This window comes from Squalius cephalus, assembly GCF_949319135.1.
Source record: "Squalius cephalus genome assembly, chromosome: 17".
NCBI classification, from domain to species: domain Eukaryota; kingdom Metazoa; phylum Chordata; class Actinopteri; order Cypriniformes; family Leuciscidae; genus Squalius; species Squalius cephalus.
Window position 1 is genome coordinate 5,717,741 of NC_137138.1, and position 15,320 is coordinate 5,733,060.

At 38.8% G+C, this 15,320-nt stretch overlaps 1 protein-coding gene across 3 annotated transcripts in view; it reads right to left on the minus strand.

The window, feature by feature from the left end:
- Positions 1–1,497: 1,497 nt before the first annotated feature.
- Positions 1,498–15,320, minus strand: part of camsap1a (calmodulin regulated spectrin-associated protein 1a) — a 29,939-nt gene continuing 16,116 nt past the window's right edge. Inside the window, exons 4-19 of one of the 3 annotated variants that reach the window (XM_079898503.1) lie at positions 14,062–14,223; positions 13,784–13,864; positions 13,271–13,330; positions 11,737–11,878; positions 11,053–11,192; positions 10,673–10,769; positions 10,397–10,562; positions 9,273–9,358; positions 9,059–9,143; positions 6,379–8,365; positions 5,437–5,573; positions 5,171–5,358; positions 4,992–5,091; positions 4,324–4,439; positions 4,069–4,187; positions 1,498–2,726 (exon numbers count right to left, since the gene is read on the minus strand). In XM_079898503.1, coding sequence (XP_079754629.1) covers positions 2,436–2,726; positions 4,069–4,187; positions 4,324–4,439; positions 4,992–5,091; positions 5,171–5,358; positions 5,437–5,573; positions 6,379–8,365; positions 9,059–9,143; positions 9,273–9,358; positions 10,397–10,562; positions 10,673–10,769; positions 11,053–11,192; positions 11,737–11,878; positions 13,271–13,330; positions 13,784–13,864; positions 14,062–14,223 — 3,957 coding nt within the window. In that variant the 3' untranslated portion in view covers positions 1,498–2,435. Of the gene's footprint in view, positions 2,727–4,068; positions 4,188–4,323; positions 4,440–4,991; positions 5,092–5,170; positions 5,359–5,436; positions 5,574–6,378; positions 8,366–9,058; positions 9,144–9,272; positions 9,359–10,396; positions 10,563–10,672; positions 10,770–11,052; positions 11,193–11,736; positions 11,879–13,270; positions 13,331–13,506; positions 13,540–13,783; positions 13,865–14,061; positions 14,224–15,320 lie in introns of all 3 variants that reach the window. The other 2 variants (XM_079898505.1, XM_079898504.1) reach the window with 2 other exon arrangements.

Consider the following 15,320-nt stretch of genomic DNA (forward strand, 5'->3'; position numbering starts at 1 on the left):
CTGAAAAATCATCGTGACTGTGCTTTCAGCTGGTTTAAGCTGATTTAGCAGAAAAGTGGCTAAACCCTCATTTACTAGCATAAAAATTCACATTTTTGTAGTTTACTACTTACACGGAGACGATAACGGTATCGTTTTCAAAATCTTGCACTTTGAACCCCATTTCAAACGTTATTTGCACTTGCAGGAACCCAAATTGCCTGTCGTGTAAATGAACGGCCAAAACATAAAACATTTTCCGTTTTTAGTTGAAAACGGTGTCGTGTCAAATCAATCTGATGAGGTATTTTGCACAGTAAAATGTTCTCCAGTGTAAAATAAACAGGTAGGGTGATTTACCGTGCACAAATTGAGTCCACAGCTACTGCATAACTTCAGAAGACTTGGAGTATAGGTAATATTTTTCGGTTTAGTTAGGTTTCACTTTGACAAGTGGCACTGGAGAGATGAATCTTTTCTATTATGTTTTTGCATGTTTCATTGCAAAAAAAAAAAATAAAAAAAAATAAAATAAAAAAAGATTTTAAAAGCTGCACATTTCAAAGCAGTCTCTTAAAAGCAATATCCATACAAAAAGACCAAAAATATGTTTTGTTTTTTTAAATGCAGTGATTTTGAAGAGATTTTCAGTCAAAATTCAGTGATAAAAAGCATGATCAATTGCTGCCCCCTGTTGGATACACAGGACATCTCATTTCTCACTGGTCAAAGAAAACCATTAAAGGAACACGCCGACTTATTCTCTTATTCTATATTCTCAGAAGGCGAAGCACTGCTACTTCTGCGGAGTGATTTACTCCAACTCTGAGCGAACTCTCTGCTCACCACGGGGCTTCTCAGGTGCGAGCAAATCACTCCGCCCAAGCAGCAGTGCTTCGCCTTCTGAGAATATAGTTCCCAGTAAAGATGGCTGTCTCATGTGACCTTGTTATTTGTACACGATGTGACTATACAAATCACAGCATGTAAATAGGAAAATGTTGGCGTTATTTTGTCACTTATTGGGAGCAGTATGCTAGCTGGAGCCGTTTACCTCCAGTCTTTGTGCTAAGCTAGGCTAGCGGTGGGTGCGTCAGACAGAGTTACGGCATGCACGGAGAGCGATATTATTTTTCCCAGGATGGTAGGGGAAGACTCATGAATATTCATTAGGGAAGTTATCCCTGATTGGTCTTAACCCCATTGACGGGTAGGTTTAGGGGCGGGGTTAGGGGGTAGGTCAGCAGACCCCCAGTGGCGGGTAGGTTTAGGGGTGGGGTTAGGGATGACTTCCCTAATGAATATTCATGAGTCTTCCCCTACCATCCTGGGAAAAAAAATATCGCGCACGGAGATGAGAAGGGTATGTATGGACTTATCTAACTCTGGGGGATTCGGTGAATAAGCTAAAGTCCCAAAAAGTCGGCGTGTTCCTTTAAAGTTAATGTTTAACTGGAATAAAAATATTAGGATTTTTTTATTCTGGTCAGATTGCTAAAATTATCTCACACCCGAAATGTCATTTTGGTTGTATAATTTATTAAATTTCAGTGTTCTTCTTTAAAATAAATATATGGTAAATTAAAAAAAATAATAATTAAAGCAAAGTTTTGTACAATCCAAACATAAACAACAGAAAGCCCTGCTCACAGGAGACCCTGGAGTGCATACATTCTTTACTGAACACCCACACACACACAATCAGTGGCAATGTGTTTCTATGACAATCTGGTTCCTCAGTGAAGAATTATGAAAGTACATTAATACTGTCAGCAGTTAGCATGAATACATGTCAGAAAAGAAAAAGAAAAGATGGATAATACAGAACCATTTCATGATAAAACATTTTAAAACCATGAAAAGCTGAAGGTAAACATCTACACACAGTCTCACACACACACACACAGATCCCTTGTCACATGTTCATTGCATTGCACTGCTAAAGTAAGTGTCACGTATGAACAGCAGCATATGGAGAGGTATGAGAAACGCAAAACACCGGATGCGTTCGTACGCACATTCATGTGACCATAGTACATGATTCATAATTCAAGTAGTGAGAGTGTTGTCTGTCGTTCCTGTGTAAATTAATACTACGGTAAAATCAAACAGAAAAGTGCCACATGCAGATTTCTGCCTAAAAAACCCAACACTGAACGATGACATAATTCTAAAACACATTCATTAACTCTGTCAATCAAACATCAAGCTCCACCCACTCCACTTGTTCCTCAGCTCTGCTCATGTGATGTCACAGCGCAGTGACCAATAGGAGCACGGCAGCTGGGTGAGCCAATAGGAAAGCAGGAGTCTAGTCTGGAATTTGAGAAGCTCGTGGACCAATAGGATATTAGGAGGCCTGCTCATTTGCAAAAGGACAGTTTAAGAGACTGGAATATAACCCAGTAGCCAATCAGAAAGCAGCGGACTATCCGATGAGCCAATGGAAAGGAGGATCATTTTCTCTTGGAGGTGCTCGGCCGTTTGACCTGCCACAGGTGACCATGGATGGTGAGAGCGTCTACGCTGACCGAGACGGACTTGGCGGGAATGACGTTGAACTGCTTGCGGTCGGAGCTGTATTTGTAGAGTCTGTCGATCATTTTGCGGCTGATGGATCGCGGCCCGGTGCCTTTGAGCTTGACGATCTCCTCGGTTTCGGGGGAATACACGTACAGCGCCCGGAACTGGCATCCACCATCACGGAACAGGATTATCAGGTGGTTGGACTCGCATCGCTCGATTTCCTGTGGATTAATGGCAATGACTCGTTACACATTCAAACATATACAGCTGGAAATGTAAAGATGCACAGAAATATAGAAACTATATAAATCAGTTTAGTGTGTAGCTGTTCAACAAATTGTAAATGTTTTTATCATGCAAAACTGTCTTGATCCATCCATCCATCATCCATCCATCTATCCATTCATCCATCCATCCATCTATCCATTCATCCATCCATCTATCTATCCATCTATCTATCCATTCATCCATCCATCTATTTATCCATCCATCTCTCCATCATCCATCCATCCATCTATCTATCCATTCATCATCCATCCATCTATCCATTCATCCATCCATCTATCCATTCATCCATCCATCTATCTATCCATCTATCTATCCATTCATCCATCCATCTATTTATCCATCCATCTCTCCATCATCCATCCATCCATCTATCTATCCATTCATCCATCCATTTATCCATCCATCTCTCCATCATCCATCCATCCATCTATCTATCCATTCATCCATCCATCTATTTATCCATCCATCTCTCCATCCATCCATGGTTCAGTATATACCGTATTTTCCGGACTATAAGTCGCACTTTTTTTCATAGTTTGGCTGGTCCTGCGACTTATATTCAGGTGCGACTTATATCAAAATTCAGACTGAGATGAACCAAAAGAAAACATTACCGTCTACAGCCGCGAGAGGGCGCTCTAGTTGGCGGAGTTGTTCAGAAGCGACACCAAGGATGAAGAAAATGATGTGGAATGAGATCGCGGGAGCTTGTGAACTTGTTTACTGGTAACTTGCTTGTTGGACTCGCTGGCTTATGTTAATTTAGCCTATTCAGCCTCCCAGGTATATGTTCTTTATGCTATTGTGTAGCTGAATAACTGTTAATGTGTTGCGTTAACATACCGGACACCTAACGTTACTCAGCCTGTTGTTCTGTGTGCTACTGTGTAGTTGAATAACTTGCCTTTCCAGATTAAATGTCTGTTCTTGGTCTTGGATTTTCTGAAAAAAAATTCTAAATAAATGCGACTTATAGTCCAGTGCGACTTATATATGTTTTTTTCCTCTTCATGACGCATTTTTTGACTGATGCGACTTATACTCGGGAGCGACTTATAGTCCGGAAAATACGGTACTCTGCATACTTATTTTTTAAAAGTATGTGAAACAGTATACTGTCAACAGTACAAAAATGCAGTAGTTCATAAGCATGCAGAAAATGTGCATACTGTGCACAGTATTCGTACTATGAACTGCATAAATAATATGTAATAGTAAGAATAGCACTGTAGCAATGCGTTTTGAACAGCCTGCTGTGATAGTAACTGCACTCACCTCCAGAATGGCGTTCTTCTGTGCTTCATTGACTTTCCCCGCCAGACAGCAGTGAGCGATGGCATTCTGGATGATGGGTTTGTTGGACTTTGCACTAGGCTCCTTAAATAACCTGGGCCCTGAGGACAGCAAGGGGGAAAAACGCAAACTGAGCTAATAATGCTGAAATATTTTTTTTATCTTTGGTGAACAAAACAAATAACATAATAAAACTATAAATGCATTCAAGAAGAGCAGTAAATGTGTGTATCTCACCATTGTATTCTGCTACAGACGTGATGGACGAGGCCGTTGAGCCGTTGTCCCAGTCTCGCTCCATGTTCCTGCTCGCATTTCGGCTCAATATGGGAAAAGATTCCACAGACTCCCCCCTGCAACACACATCCGGGAATTATGATATTATGATCTGATGACTGGACTGAAATCCAGTGAAAAGCTGTTGCTTCACATGCAATTACAATTACATGTACAAATCACATGCAATTACAATTATCACATGCAATAAAACCAATGATGCAATAAAATATAAATATCAATAAAATAATAAAAAACATTTTTAAATTAAATATAAATTTAAAAAGATTCAATTAAATAAACATTTATCAATTTTTTTAAATATAAATCAATTTAAAATATATTTAGTTTATATATTTATATTTAATGTATTGCAATTTATAATATAATATAATATAATATAATATAATATAATATAATATAATATACACACACATTATATAGATTAAAAATATATTAATTAACAATAAATAAATAAATAATATTTTGGTTAAAGTAGCTCGGAATCTAGTATAAAAAAAAAAAAAAAACTCAGTCAACTTAAAGTGTGATGTGAAGAAACGCAAAATTTTTGCATAAAGCTGTCGCTTTGAGTCCAGAGAAGTGGGCCGCACATCTGCGATGCTCACCTGTGTGAACTGGCCCCTCCTGACGCCACACTGTCACCTTCAGTAGCAGCAGAAGCCAATGAGAGAGAAGATCCAGAGGGAGCAGAACAGAGACTCACCGCTGGAGAGAGAAAGAGTGGCGTTACCGGCTCAGAATCAAATGCATTATGTATAGATGCATTAAAAGTACAGTTTCTTACGAGCCGAACAGGAAGATTCAGCTCGATGCAGTGATTTAGGGCGTGGCCTCCTGTTTCGTGGGCGTGGTTTGGTGACGCCCTGCTCCTCCAGAAGCTCTTCCTGCTTCCTGCGCAGGTACTCCTGTTTGATCAGCTCCCGACGAGCCTTTTCTTCCTCTTTACGCACGCGGTCTTCCTCGGCTTTTCGCCTGACACAAACAGACATAAACGACATCAAATAGAGAAAAGCTCTCCTATTTACTCTCTAGATCCAGCGTGACTGATACCTGGCTTCATCTCGTTTGAGCTCTGACTCCACCTCCAGCTGCTGCTTGCGTATCCGTGCCTCTTCGGCCTTACGCTGCTGTTTAAGAAGGAAAGCCGCCCTCTTCTTAGCCAGCTCGTCCTCTGCTTTCTGATCATCCTACATACAGGAAGTGAAAGCAGAGGCAATGGTTTTCATACAAAAACAAAAATACTAACCAGGCAACAGGAGACAAGTTTCATCTTTATCCTGCAATCTTTTTATTAATAACTTTTGGTAACACTTTATTTTAAGGTGACAATTACACATCATTACATGTACTTACTATAGTAATAACAGTAAATTATGCATAATTACAAGTAACTAACCCTAAACCAAACCCTAACCTTAACTATATAGTAAGTACATGTAGTTAATTAATATTACTCAGTTCTTATTTGAGTACAATGTAACCATGTCACCTTAAAATAAATTTTAACCTAACTTTTTATTATTCTTGATCACTGGTGTCTTTTATCACGTTCCTGTTTCTTTTTATAGACTCTTACGGCTTATTGCTTTTATGATATGGTAGCAATAGCAAAAAGGTAAAATACATCAATATTTAATAGAAATTACTTTTTTTTTAACTTATTAAATAATATTAATACAAATAAATCACATTAAACCACTCTTCAGCCAACTATCTATTTTATAATGCAATATAATTCAAATAAATTTTAATATGCAATTTAACAATTAGATAAATCATATTATAATAACAGATTTAAAAATATAAATAATAATAATAATCATTAAAAATCCAGTGTAGACAGAATCACTGATTATAATGGGTTAAACTGTCTTTTGTCGTGTCGCACTGCTAGTTTCTGGTGTAGACACATTGTATTATAATAATAATAATAATAATAATAATAATAATGATAACAATAATAATAAAACAGTTATGCAAACGCTCTGGTACCTTGAAGAAGAAGCCAAGCCCAGACTTCTGTTCACCATCAGGTTCTGCGCTACCTTCTGACGGGTTAGCCGGGTCAAACAGGTCTACTTCAATCAGCTGTGCTTTCGTTCTGCTTTCCTCAGATGAAACTGGAACGTTCTCCTCTCCAGAGCCTCTGGACTCGCTCCGCTCCCGGGTTGGATCGTCAGGCGGCGGCTCTGCGGAGGGGAGTTCGGTTTGGGGAGGGTCAAGGATGTCTGAGCGTCTGTTTGCAGATTCCTGCAGTTTGAATGTAGTATTCCGAATAATTCCTTTCAAGCCACGCCCACCCTCTTTAACCCCACCCTCTTTAATCCCACCCTCTTTAACCCCACCCTCTTCCTCATTCTCAGCCCGGGGGGTCCTGCCACCCGGCGTCGGAGTGCTTGCTTTTGCTGCTGGACGACTGTTGGTATCTTTGCTCAGTTTGAGGTCGTTAGGTTTCGTCCGAGGCGTACGACTTGAGCTGAATCTGGGAGGACGCTTGGTCGCGGTGGAAAAAGATTCTGTGAACTGCACGGAGAGGCGCGACTTGGTCTCGTGCTGCTCCGGCGGCTGTTCGTTTAAGGTCGGGACTGTGATTGGTTTGGTTTGCGGTTGTTCCTGCGGGGACTGGATGGTCTGTTTCATGAGCAAGTCCTGCTGGAGAGACATTTGCAACATTTGCTGCTGTATCGCTCCGATCGCTTCGTTCAGGAGGTCGATTGAACGGCTACATTCGCTGAGATCTGGCTCTCCGCCCACATCGTCTGAAGCTCCGCCCCCTCCCATGACGCTCAAACGATTGTTCTTATCCTCTGATGGAGTTACTGACGTTTCTTTATGCTCAGGGCCCTTTCCTCGAGCTTTCAGAACCTCAACGCATGCATCGTCCTTCGCAAGCGGTTTCTCCTTAAACACAATTCCCGTTTTGAGTGGGTGTGGCAGTGTGTCGCTCCTCCCTTTTTTAACGACATGCAAGAATGCCGCCTTTCCCAGCTGTTGCCGTTGGCGTGCTGACAAGTTCTCCATCTTTCTTTTCTGCATCTCGATGGCACGCCGTTTTTCCTCTAATTGCATGCGAAGGTGTACAAGTTCGGAAGCAAAACCAGGGCGGCCACCTGGTGTTCCCGGACTCTTGTCCGAAGGGAAGTGCATGCTTTCGGATCCATCGGGAGTGGTTGTCTGCGAGCTTCCTGTGCTGGGACAACCATCCGGAAATCCGACTCTATGCCTGCGGCGTTCTGCGAAACTCGTCATGCGGCCGGTCGATGTGCTGCTGGCCTGCGACAACACACTGGGGCAGGGACTTGCCCGACCGCTAGTACCTTCCTTATCGTCCCGTTCGTGCACACAAACGTCCTCACGCAATTTCACGGACTCCTCTTCCTCTCCGAAGCCCATGCATTTCCTCCCAGCTTGCATCAGAAGCGCTTTGGAAAGCTCTTGTTCTGGAACCTCTACATCTTCATCTTCCTCAAACTCAGAGTCTGAGACGATGTCCTCCCAGGCTCCGAGCGGACTGTCCTGCACACACTCCGCGTCGTCGTGCAGGAAGAAGCTTCCCGGGGATGGCGCTCGAGAGCTTTCTTGCTCTATGCTATTGATTGGAGTAAACGTCCGGTTGAGTATGCATTCTGTGGGCGTATGCGACCCCCGGCGTCCCTGACCCCGTCCTTCGCCACTCTCCTCCCGTTTACTAATCCCCATTTTCTCCTTATTTGGTCGTAGAACAGCAGGTTGCAACGGTTCCAAGAAGAAACTATCTCTGGATGCAGCAGCGCCCTCAGGACTAATGACAGCCAATAGCTCCTCCTCTTCCTCCTGGTTGTCATGGTTACGTGTCTGGGGGAGGGGCTGGCCATTGATGCGGTGTCGTGGAGTAATGGAGATGACGTTGGAGGCTAAACTGTCCTTGCTAATGGAACGAGCCAGGCTGATATTATCGCCATATATACGTTCCCAATCCGTCTCCATTTGAGAGATGGGTCTGAGAAAAGACATACAGATGAGTTTATTTGAACGAGTTAGTCATTTATTCCAGGACTGGGCTCTGGGCTCTTTCTACCATTGCACAGGACTGTGCAATGGTAGAAATGTGTCAACCTGTAGAGATTCTGCAAGTTCCAATTAAAAAGGAAAACATTCAAATGAGATAAAGTAGCTGTCATTTGTAAAGTATTTAATTTACTGGACTAAAAAAAAAAGAAGGCATTAACACATTTTCATAAATTTTCATAGAATTTTCAGCAAAAATAACAGTGATATTTTATGACCATTACCATGTCACAAAATTACTCTTGCCGTGATATATTTTTGGTCAGATTGTCCACGCCTAATTAATTCTATATAAATGCCATTTAATGTGACATCAGTGTTATTTATTCTTATGTGTACAGTACATTTTAATTTTAGTACATTTTGATTTTATTAATTTTTTTAAGTTTTAGTCATTTTATTATGTGCTTTTGCCATTTTATTTAATTTCTTTTATTTCTTTTCAGCTTTATGTTAGTTTTAGCTTCAGTCATTTTAGTGACTGCAAGGCAACATTTCATTATTTATATATTATTATTTACATTTTATTTTATTTCAGCTTTATTTCAATTAAAGAAAACCATTTTAATAGTTTTAATTTCAGTTAACAATCCCAGTACTGTGTGACATTAGACTTAACCCAAACCTTTGTCTCCGTTCTGTCCAGGCAAGCTGTGATCCAAGCATGAGTCCATCCATACGGGACAAAGAGTTTGACCTGTTCCTGAGCTCTGCTCACAGAATGACAAAGAGAGAGAGAGAGAAAAATTGATCAATTAGAGAATTGAGAATCAATTTAATCAATCTCATCAATCTAAATGCAATGTTATGCTAAAAGTTTAATTCGAAGATGTAGTTACCTGAACTCTCCTCCCCCTGAGAGGTCTTCTGTTGTCTCTGTCGTAACGGGAGGAGCGGGTGGGAGGGGGACGGGCTTCTATTTCTTCTGAAACAAAATCAGCTCCATTACAAGAAGAGTCAAACGGCTAGTTGCAACAAGCCATATATATGTGTGTGTGTGTGTGTATATGTCTGTCTAACTATCTATATATGCTATTTAATTGTGATAATAGAACAGAATTAGTTAAATATATGTAATTTTACACAATATTTACTCAAAATTCAATAATAAAAAAAATATATTTAAAACACAAAACGTCCATTAGCCATTGACAAACCAATCTGTAGATTTTGGAAACTGACACTAGAGAGAGCTAGGGCTATGTTCACACTTTCAGTCCAAATCCGATTATTTGTGCATCCATTTGGAATCTGATCTAAAATTATTGACTGTCCTCATTGTGTATCGCAACTGTTCAGATCCGATTTGTGTGTCCCCATGCCGCTCTTTCGTTTTATAGAATATCTATAAAATAAAATGCCTAATATTAAAGATGAACGAGAAACAGCGAGTGCTCTTTGCCATCTCGGCTATTTACCTGCAGCAAAAGGGCAAATGCCGGTCTATCGGAGCTCACAAAACCATTCAGGCTCCGAGTCAGCACGGCGAGTACCACCGTATGTATACAGAGACATATCATAACTGATAGGACAGTTGCTGACTGCTAAGATGAGCTTCTCCATCTTGCATCGGATCACATGCTACTTCAGACTTCACTTCTATTGGTTGTCTCTCCCAAAAGTCACTCTTCATTTGCATAAAGTTGAACATATAGTTTAATATTCCCTGTAATAGTCTGAGAATTAAGTTTTACTTGGCATGAGAAAGTCACATAAACCAAGATCAGAGCAGTCAGACTGATACGGATTTTCAGAAATGAACAGGATTTCAATCGGATATGCACAAAAATCAGATTTGGACTGACAGCCTGAACAAGGCTTAACACTGTTAACCTGTTAGCTCGTTATTTTAATCACAACCCAATTGTGATATTGCATAGTTGTAATTTAATGCAATGAAGTGCAATGGTAAAATACGTACTGCAACGTGTAACAGATCATTAGGTACTTCAAATAGACTTACACAGACAAGGAGTCCTCAGGGTGCAAGTAATACCGCATACAACCGTCAGGATTGGCAGCTGTCGCCAACGAGTCGGCTGAAGGAGACGGAGTTAAAAAGCTACGCTTAGTGGCATTGGATATGGGCACATGGGGACGGGAACTCTTTGGCTGAAGAGACGCTCTCACTGTCAGATTGTCAATCACAACACAGCATAATAATAAAGAGTGAATGAGATGGACGTCTTCAGATAGAAACTAAGTGTGCATCTGAAAGCTTTTAAGACTCGGTTCTTACCATCTTTAATCTCTTGTAGGTCTCGTGGCTTTACGAAGTCCGGCTTCACTACTTCAAACCACCAAAAGAGCTCAGCAATGAAAACCATCACGTTGTGCTGGAGGAACAAGAGCAAGTCAAAGTCAAGCAGGGAATCTGTTAGCACACATAAGCTCTGGTCTATAACCTAGTGAGCCGTCTACTAAGTAAAGTAAATTAGTTCAAATAAAAAAGAATAATCATGTTAGTTAAATAGCATTAGTATTTGTATGCACTGTATTCTGGGACTGTCTTAACTGTGAAGGATGCATATGATGCTGTTTTAATTTGGCCTTTGGTTTCTTAAAAGGAAACCCTTTACAATACTTTTACAGTGCAGAATGACATATTTAGGTACGGACCTTTAGCACCGGTGGGCCGTAGAGCAGGTCTTCAGTCTGCAGGTAAAAACACCTGTTCAGGTATTCGTTAGAAAACTCCCGCAGCAGATGGATGTTGTACACACTATCCGACAGAGACGTCACTTCCTTCAGACATATGTCTAATGGAGAAAAACAACGTTGATACTTAAAGAGCTTTACAAATAAAATAAAAAATAAAAAAAATCTGTATGCACAATTTCTAAATCATTCTTGCATTAATTGTCGAGTTTAACTGAACAGTTGGCTTTGTATATTACAAATAGTGTTGACAAATTGCTTTGGTTTCCTTTTTTGTAAGTTGCTTTGGATAAAAGTCTGCTAAATGTATACATGTACATGAATCTAACAATTTACGAAAGAATGAATTGAGAAAATTATTGCACATTTGTGTGTGTATATATTTTATATATATAGAGAGAGAAAGAGAGAGAGGTTAGTATGAATATATGAGATATTTGGGGTTAGTATGAATATTACAAATTATATCTATTTCAAATAATTGCTGTTCTTTTGAACATTCAATCAAAGAATCATTAAAAAAGTAGAATCAAATACCAATTTTAACCTCAAAACTACTTAAAAAAAATCTGTATAAATAATTTCTAAATCATTGTTGCATACATTTTGAGTTGAGTGTGTGTGTGTGTGTGTATGTATATATACCATCTAGCCTCATGTATTCGGGGCAGTAGAAGTGTACGACCGCTAGCAGTGCTGCTCCGTCACAAACGTCCTTCATCAGGTCCTCCATCACAGACAGGTGAGGGAAAGAACGACCGGACAGGTGTTCTCTACGGTAACGTACCTGAGAGAGAGCAGGCAGGGACTTATAAAGCATCTAACACAGATCAGACACATGCACAGTCTCTCACATACCAAATGACACGCTCACTTCAAACATGACAGTTCACTCGAAAATGAAAATCCTGTCATTTAACTGACTCGTGTCACTCAAAAATATGTTTTTGTTCTTAGTTAGAAATAAACACAAGTATCTTTTCCATAAAATAAATGTGCATAATAATTATGTCTGCTGAGCTCCAAAAAGGAGACAACACAAAAGTAGTCTGTACAAGTTAATAATAATAATTATATTACTTAATATTAAAGCATTACATTCAAAGTCTTTGGATTCCATGATAACTGTGTGAGGAACACACTGAAATGTAATTTTTTGTGTGGAAAAAAAAAGTATTTTTTGTGATTATTTGTTGAAAATCTTGCCTTCTGTCTTAGCTCTGATTTTTTTTTAATCCTTACGATACACACACACGACAGCATTTTCATTATGAGTGGAACAAACCTTGAAAAAAAAAAAAAAAAAAAAAAAGATTCATGCAATTTTGAAAAAACCTTCCTAATGTGGAATGTGTTATGTGGCAAAGTGGCTTCTTCTGTGTCAAATAATTTAATATACAGTATATATAGACCTATTTCAATCAATCTAAAAATCCTGAGTTGCCTTTTTTTTTTTTAAATAATAATGTATGAAAATATTTCATTTAAATAATATCCATAAGACATATATAGATATTTTTGGTGGTTTTTGCAAAATAGAGGGAGAGGATCAGATTGGACCTGGAGCCAGGATCATAAAAGTCGTTTCTCCAAATTCAGTTTAAAAGTAATTTTATTTCACTTTCTCTTCTATGGTGAGAGTCTGAAGGTCTTTGCCTCTACATCACAGATCCAAACACTCTTCTAGACCTTTACTGTTGAAGTCAAACACCTCCAGCAAACACAAAATAATCCACTGAATGACATTTTGAATGATTGGATGTGTGGATGCATGAAAAGACAGATGGATGAATGAAAGAGTGAAGTATTGTGTGCGTGTTAAAGGTTTGCTACTCAATACGGGACCTGATAAATTATTGTCCGAATGTTTGGGATTGGTAAGACTTTGTTTTTAAAATAAGTCTCTTCTGCTCACCAAGACTGCATTTATTTAATCAAAAATACAGTGAAAACAGTAATATTGTGAAATATTATTACAATTTAAAATAACTGTTTTCTATTTGAATACATTTTAAAAGTTGTATTTATTCCTGTGATCAAATATGTATTTTCAGCATCATTACTCCAGTCTTCAGTGTCACATGATCCTTCAGAAATCATTCTAATAAGCGGATTTTCTGCTAAAGAAATATTTCTGATTATTATCAATGTTGAAAACAGTTGAGTGTGAGTACTGTACCACACGAGAGAATTCCACTGGCTCCAGCATGCAATGGGCCAAAGCGTTCATGAGATCAGGCTGAGATAGACAGAGACAAGACAACGAACAACAGAGAAAGAGAGAGAGGTGGACAGAGAGATGAATTCATGAGATGCACAATGACACACACGTTCCCCCTGCCAAACATACACACACTATCTAGTCATTTGCCCGGAGCATGACGTGGCGGACACAGGGGGCGCTGTGGCACTTACAGGCACGAGCTTCCAGTACCATTTTGAGGGAGACTATCCGACAGGAAGGGGCGGGACAAGAGAGACAAACAGGAAGAGCATAAAGGTTAAAGGTCAAGCAGAGAAAGAGGTGTAGGGAGAAGAGAACGATCAGATTTAAAAGCAATCGAATCTGATCACAGAACAGGGTTAAACCGTCTAGTAAAATGCACAGTGAGTGATTCAGCCAATCAACGAGGAGGCTTGCATGCTAACGGTCTACTATAGGATGGGTTATGAGACTCGTGATTGGTCAGACCTTCTGATGGCACGGCGAATCCATCAGCGGCTGTTTCATCTTGAGTTCCTTCTCCGAGAGCTCTCTCGTCTTCAAGATCACCTGCAACACAAACACAAACAGTTCAGCGTACTTGACTCCATTTCACACTGTAATAAAGAGTCTGATATACTATTAGACACCTTAAAGGTACAGTATCAAAAATAGCCAAGGGTGAGAGAACATGTTTTGGTTCAAGAAACCTTGACTAACCTTATATGTGAACTTAAATGGCCAAGTTAAAGAAAAAACAAACTGACCTTGTTGATCCAGAACAGCATGGCGTCCTCCATGTCGAAGGGAAGCTCTTTAGAGGCGCAGAAGGAGGAGAAGCGCTTGACGCTTGCCACGACTCTCTCTACGGCCATCATCTCCACAGTGTACGCCATCATCAGAGCGTCTATCAGCGGAATATGAGAACTCTACACACACACACACACACACACACACACAAATGTAACCGGACAGATGATAGTAGTGTTGTTATTGTTAACTAAAACTACATTGTTTTCAGTAATTGAAACAAAGCTGAAATAAACCAAGATGAAAAAAAATGTAAAATAAATTACTATGTTGTATAAGATGAAGAACTAAAATTACTAAAAATAAAATTAAAGATATATACAAATATTTAAAAAAAAACTAATAAAAAAAAACTTAAAAATGAAAATATAAAAATATAAGTCAATTCAAATTATTAATAAATACTATAATAGTACACAAATAATACTAAAATAACACTGCTGGGAAGGTACAAGTTTGAAAGTCATAATTGATTTGCATTTTTATCAGAGTAAATATACATAAAGGAGTGAATAAAGTTAATAAAAAGAGTAATCGTATAACAATGATGGCATAATATATCAATACTGATTTATATATTTATAGTAATTGAATATAACAGATATAGTTTAATATATATTTAAAATATTTAAAAAAATTAACAAAGAAACAATATATTAAAATATTTAACAATATATAACAGATCTTTTTTTTTTTACATTGACATCACATAAACTCACTATGTTGCATTTTACATCAGTGATTGGTGTCAGTTATCTCACAAAATAATATGCTTATATTGCATTGAATCAAATTTTCTGTAAAATATTTTAACTTTTGTCAATCTGATCAAATATGGAGTAAAAAAGGAGTTAATGTCTTATATATCAATCAATACTGTTATAAACAAACAAATAAATTATTAAAGCAACAAAAAAAAAGGCTATTACCAATATGGTGATGATTTACTGTGCATCCCTAGATTACACTGCATTGACAAATTGCATTATTTATAAATTGCATTTATAATGTTAAAGTGGTCTTAAAAATAGAATCACATTTCATGCATACAGAAATCTGTGCTCAGCATACATACAGCATACCGATGGAAAAATATCGAGAGTAGTACGAGTAGTATGCCATTCCAAACACACTGTAAGAAAGAGAGAGCCGTTTACATGATCTCTCAACAAGATGGAAGACTCAAGAGATTCAGCCGTATAAGGAGAACATCAGT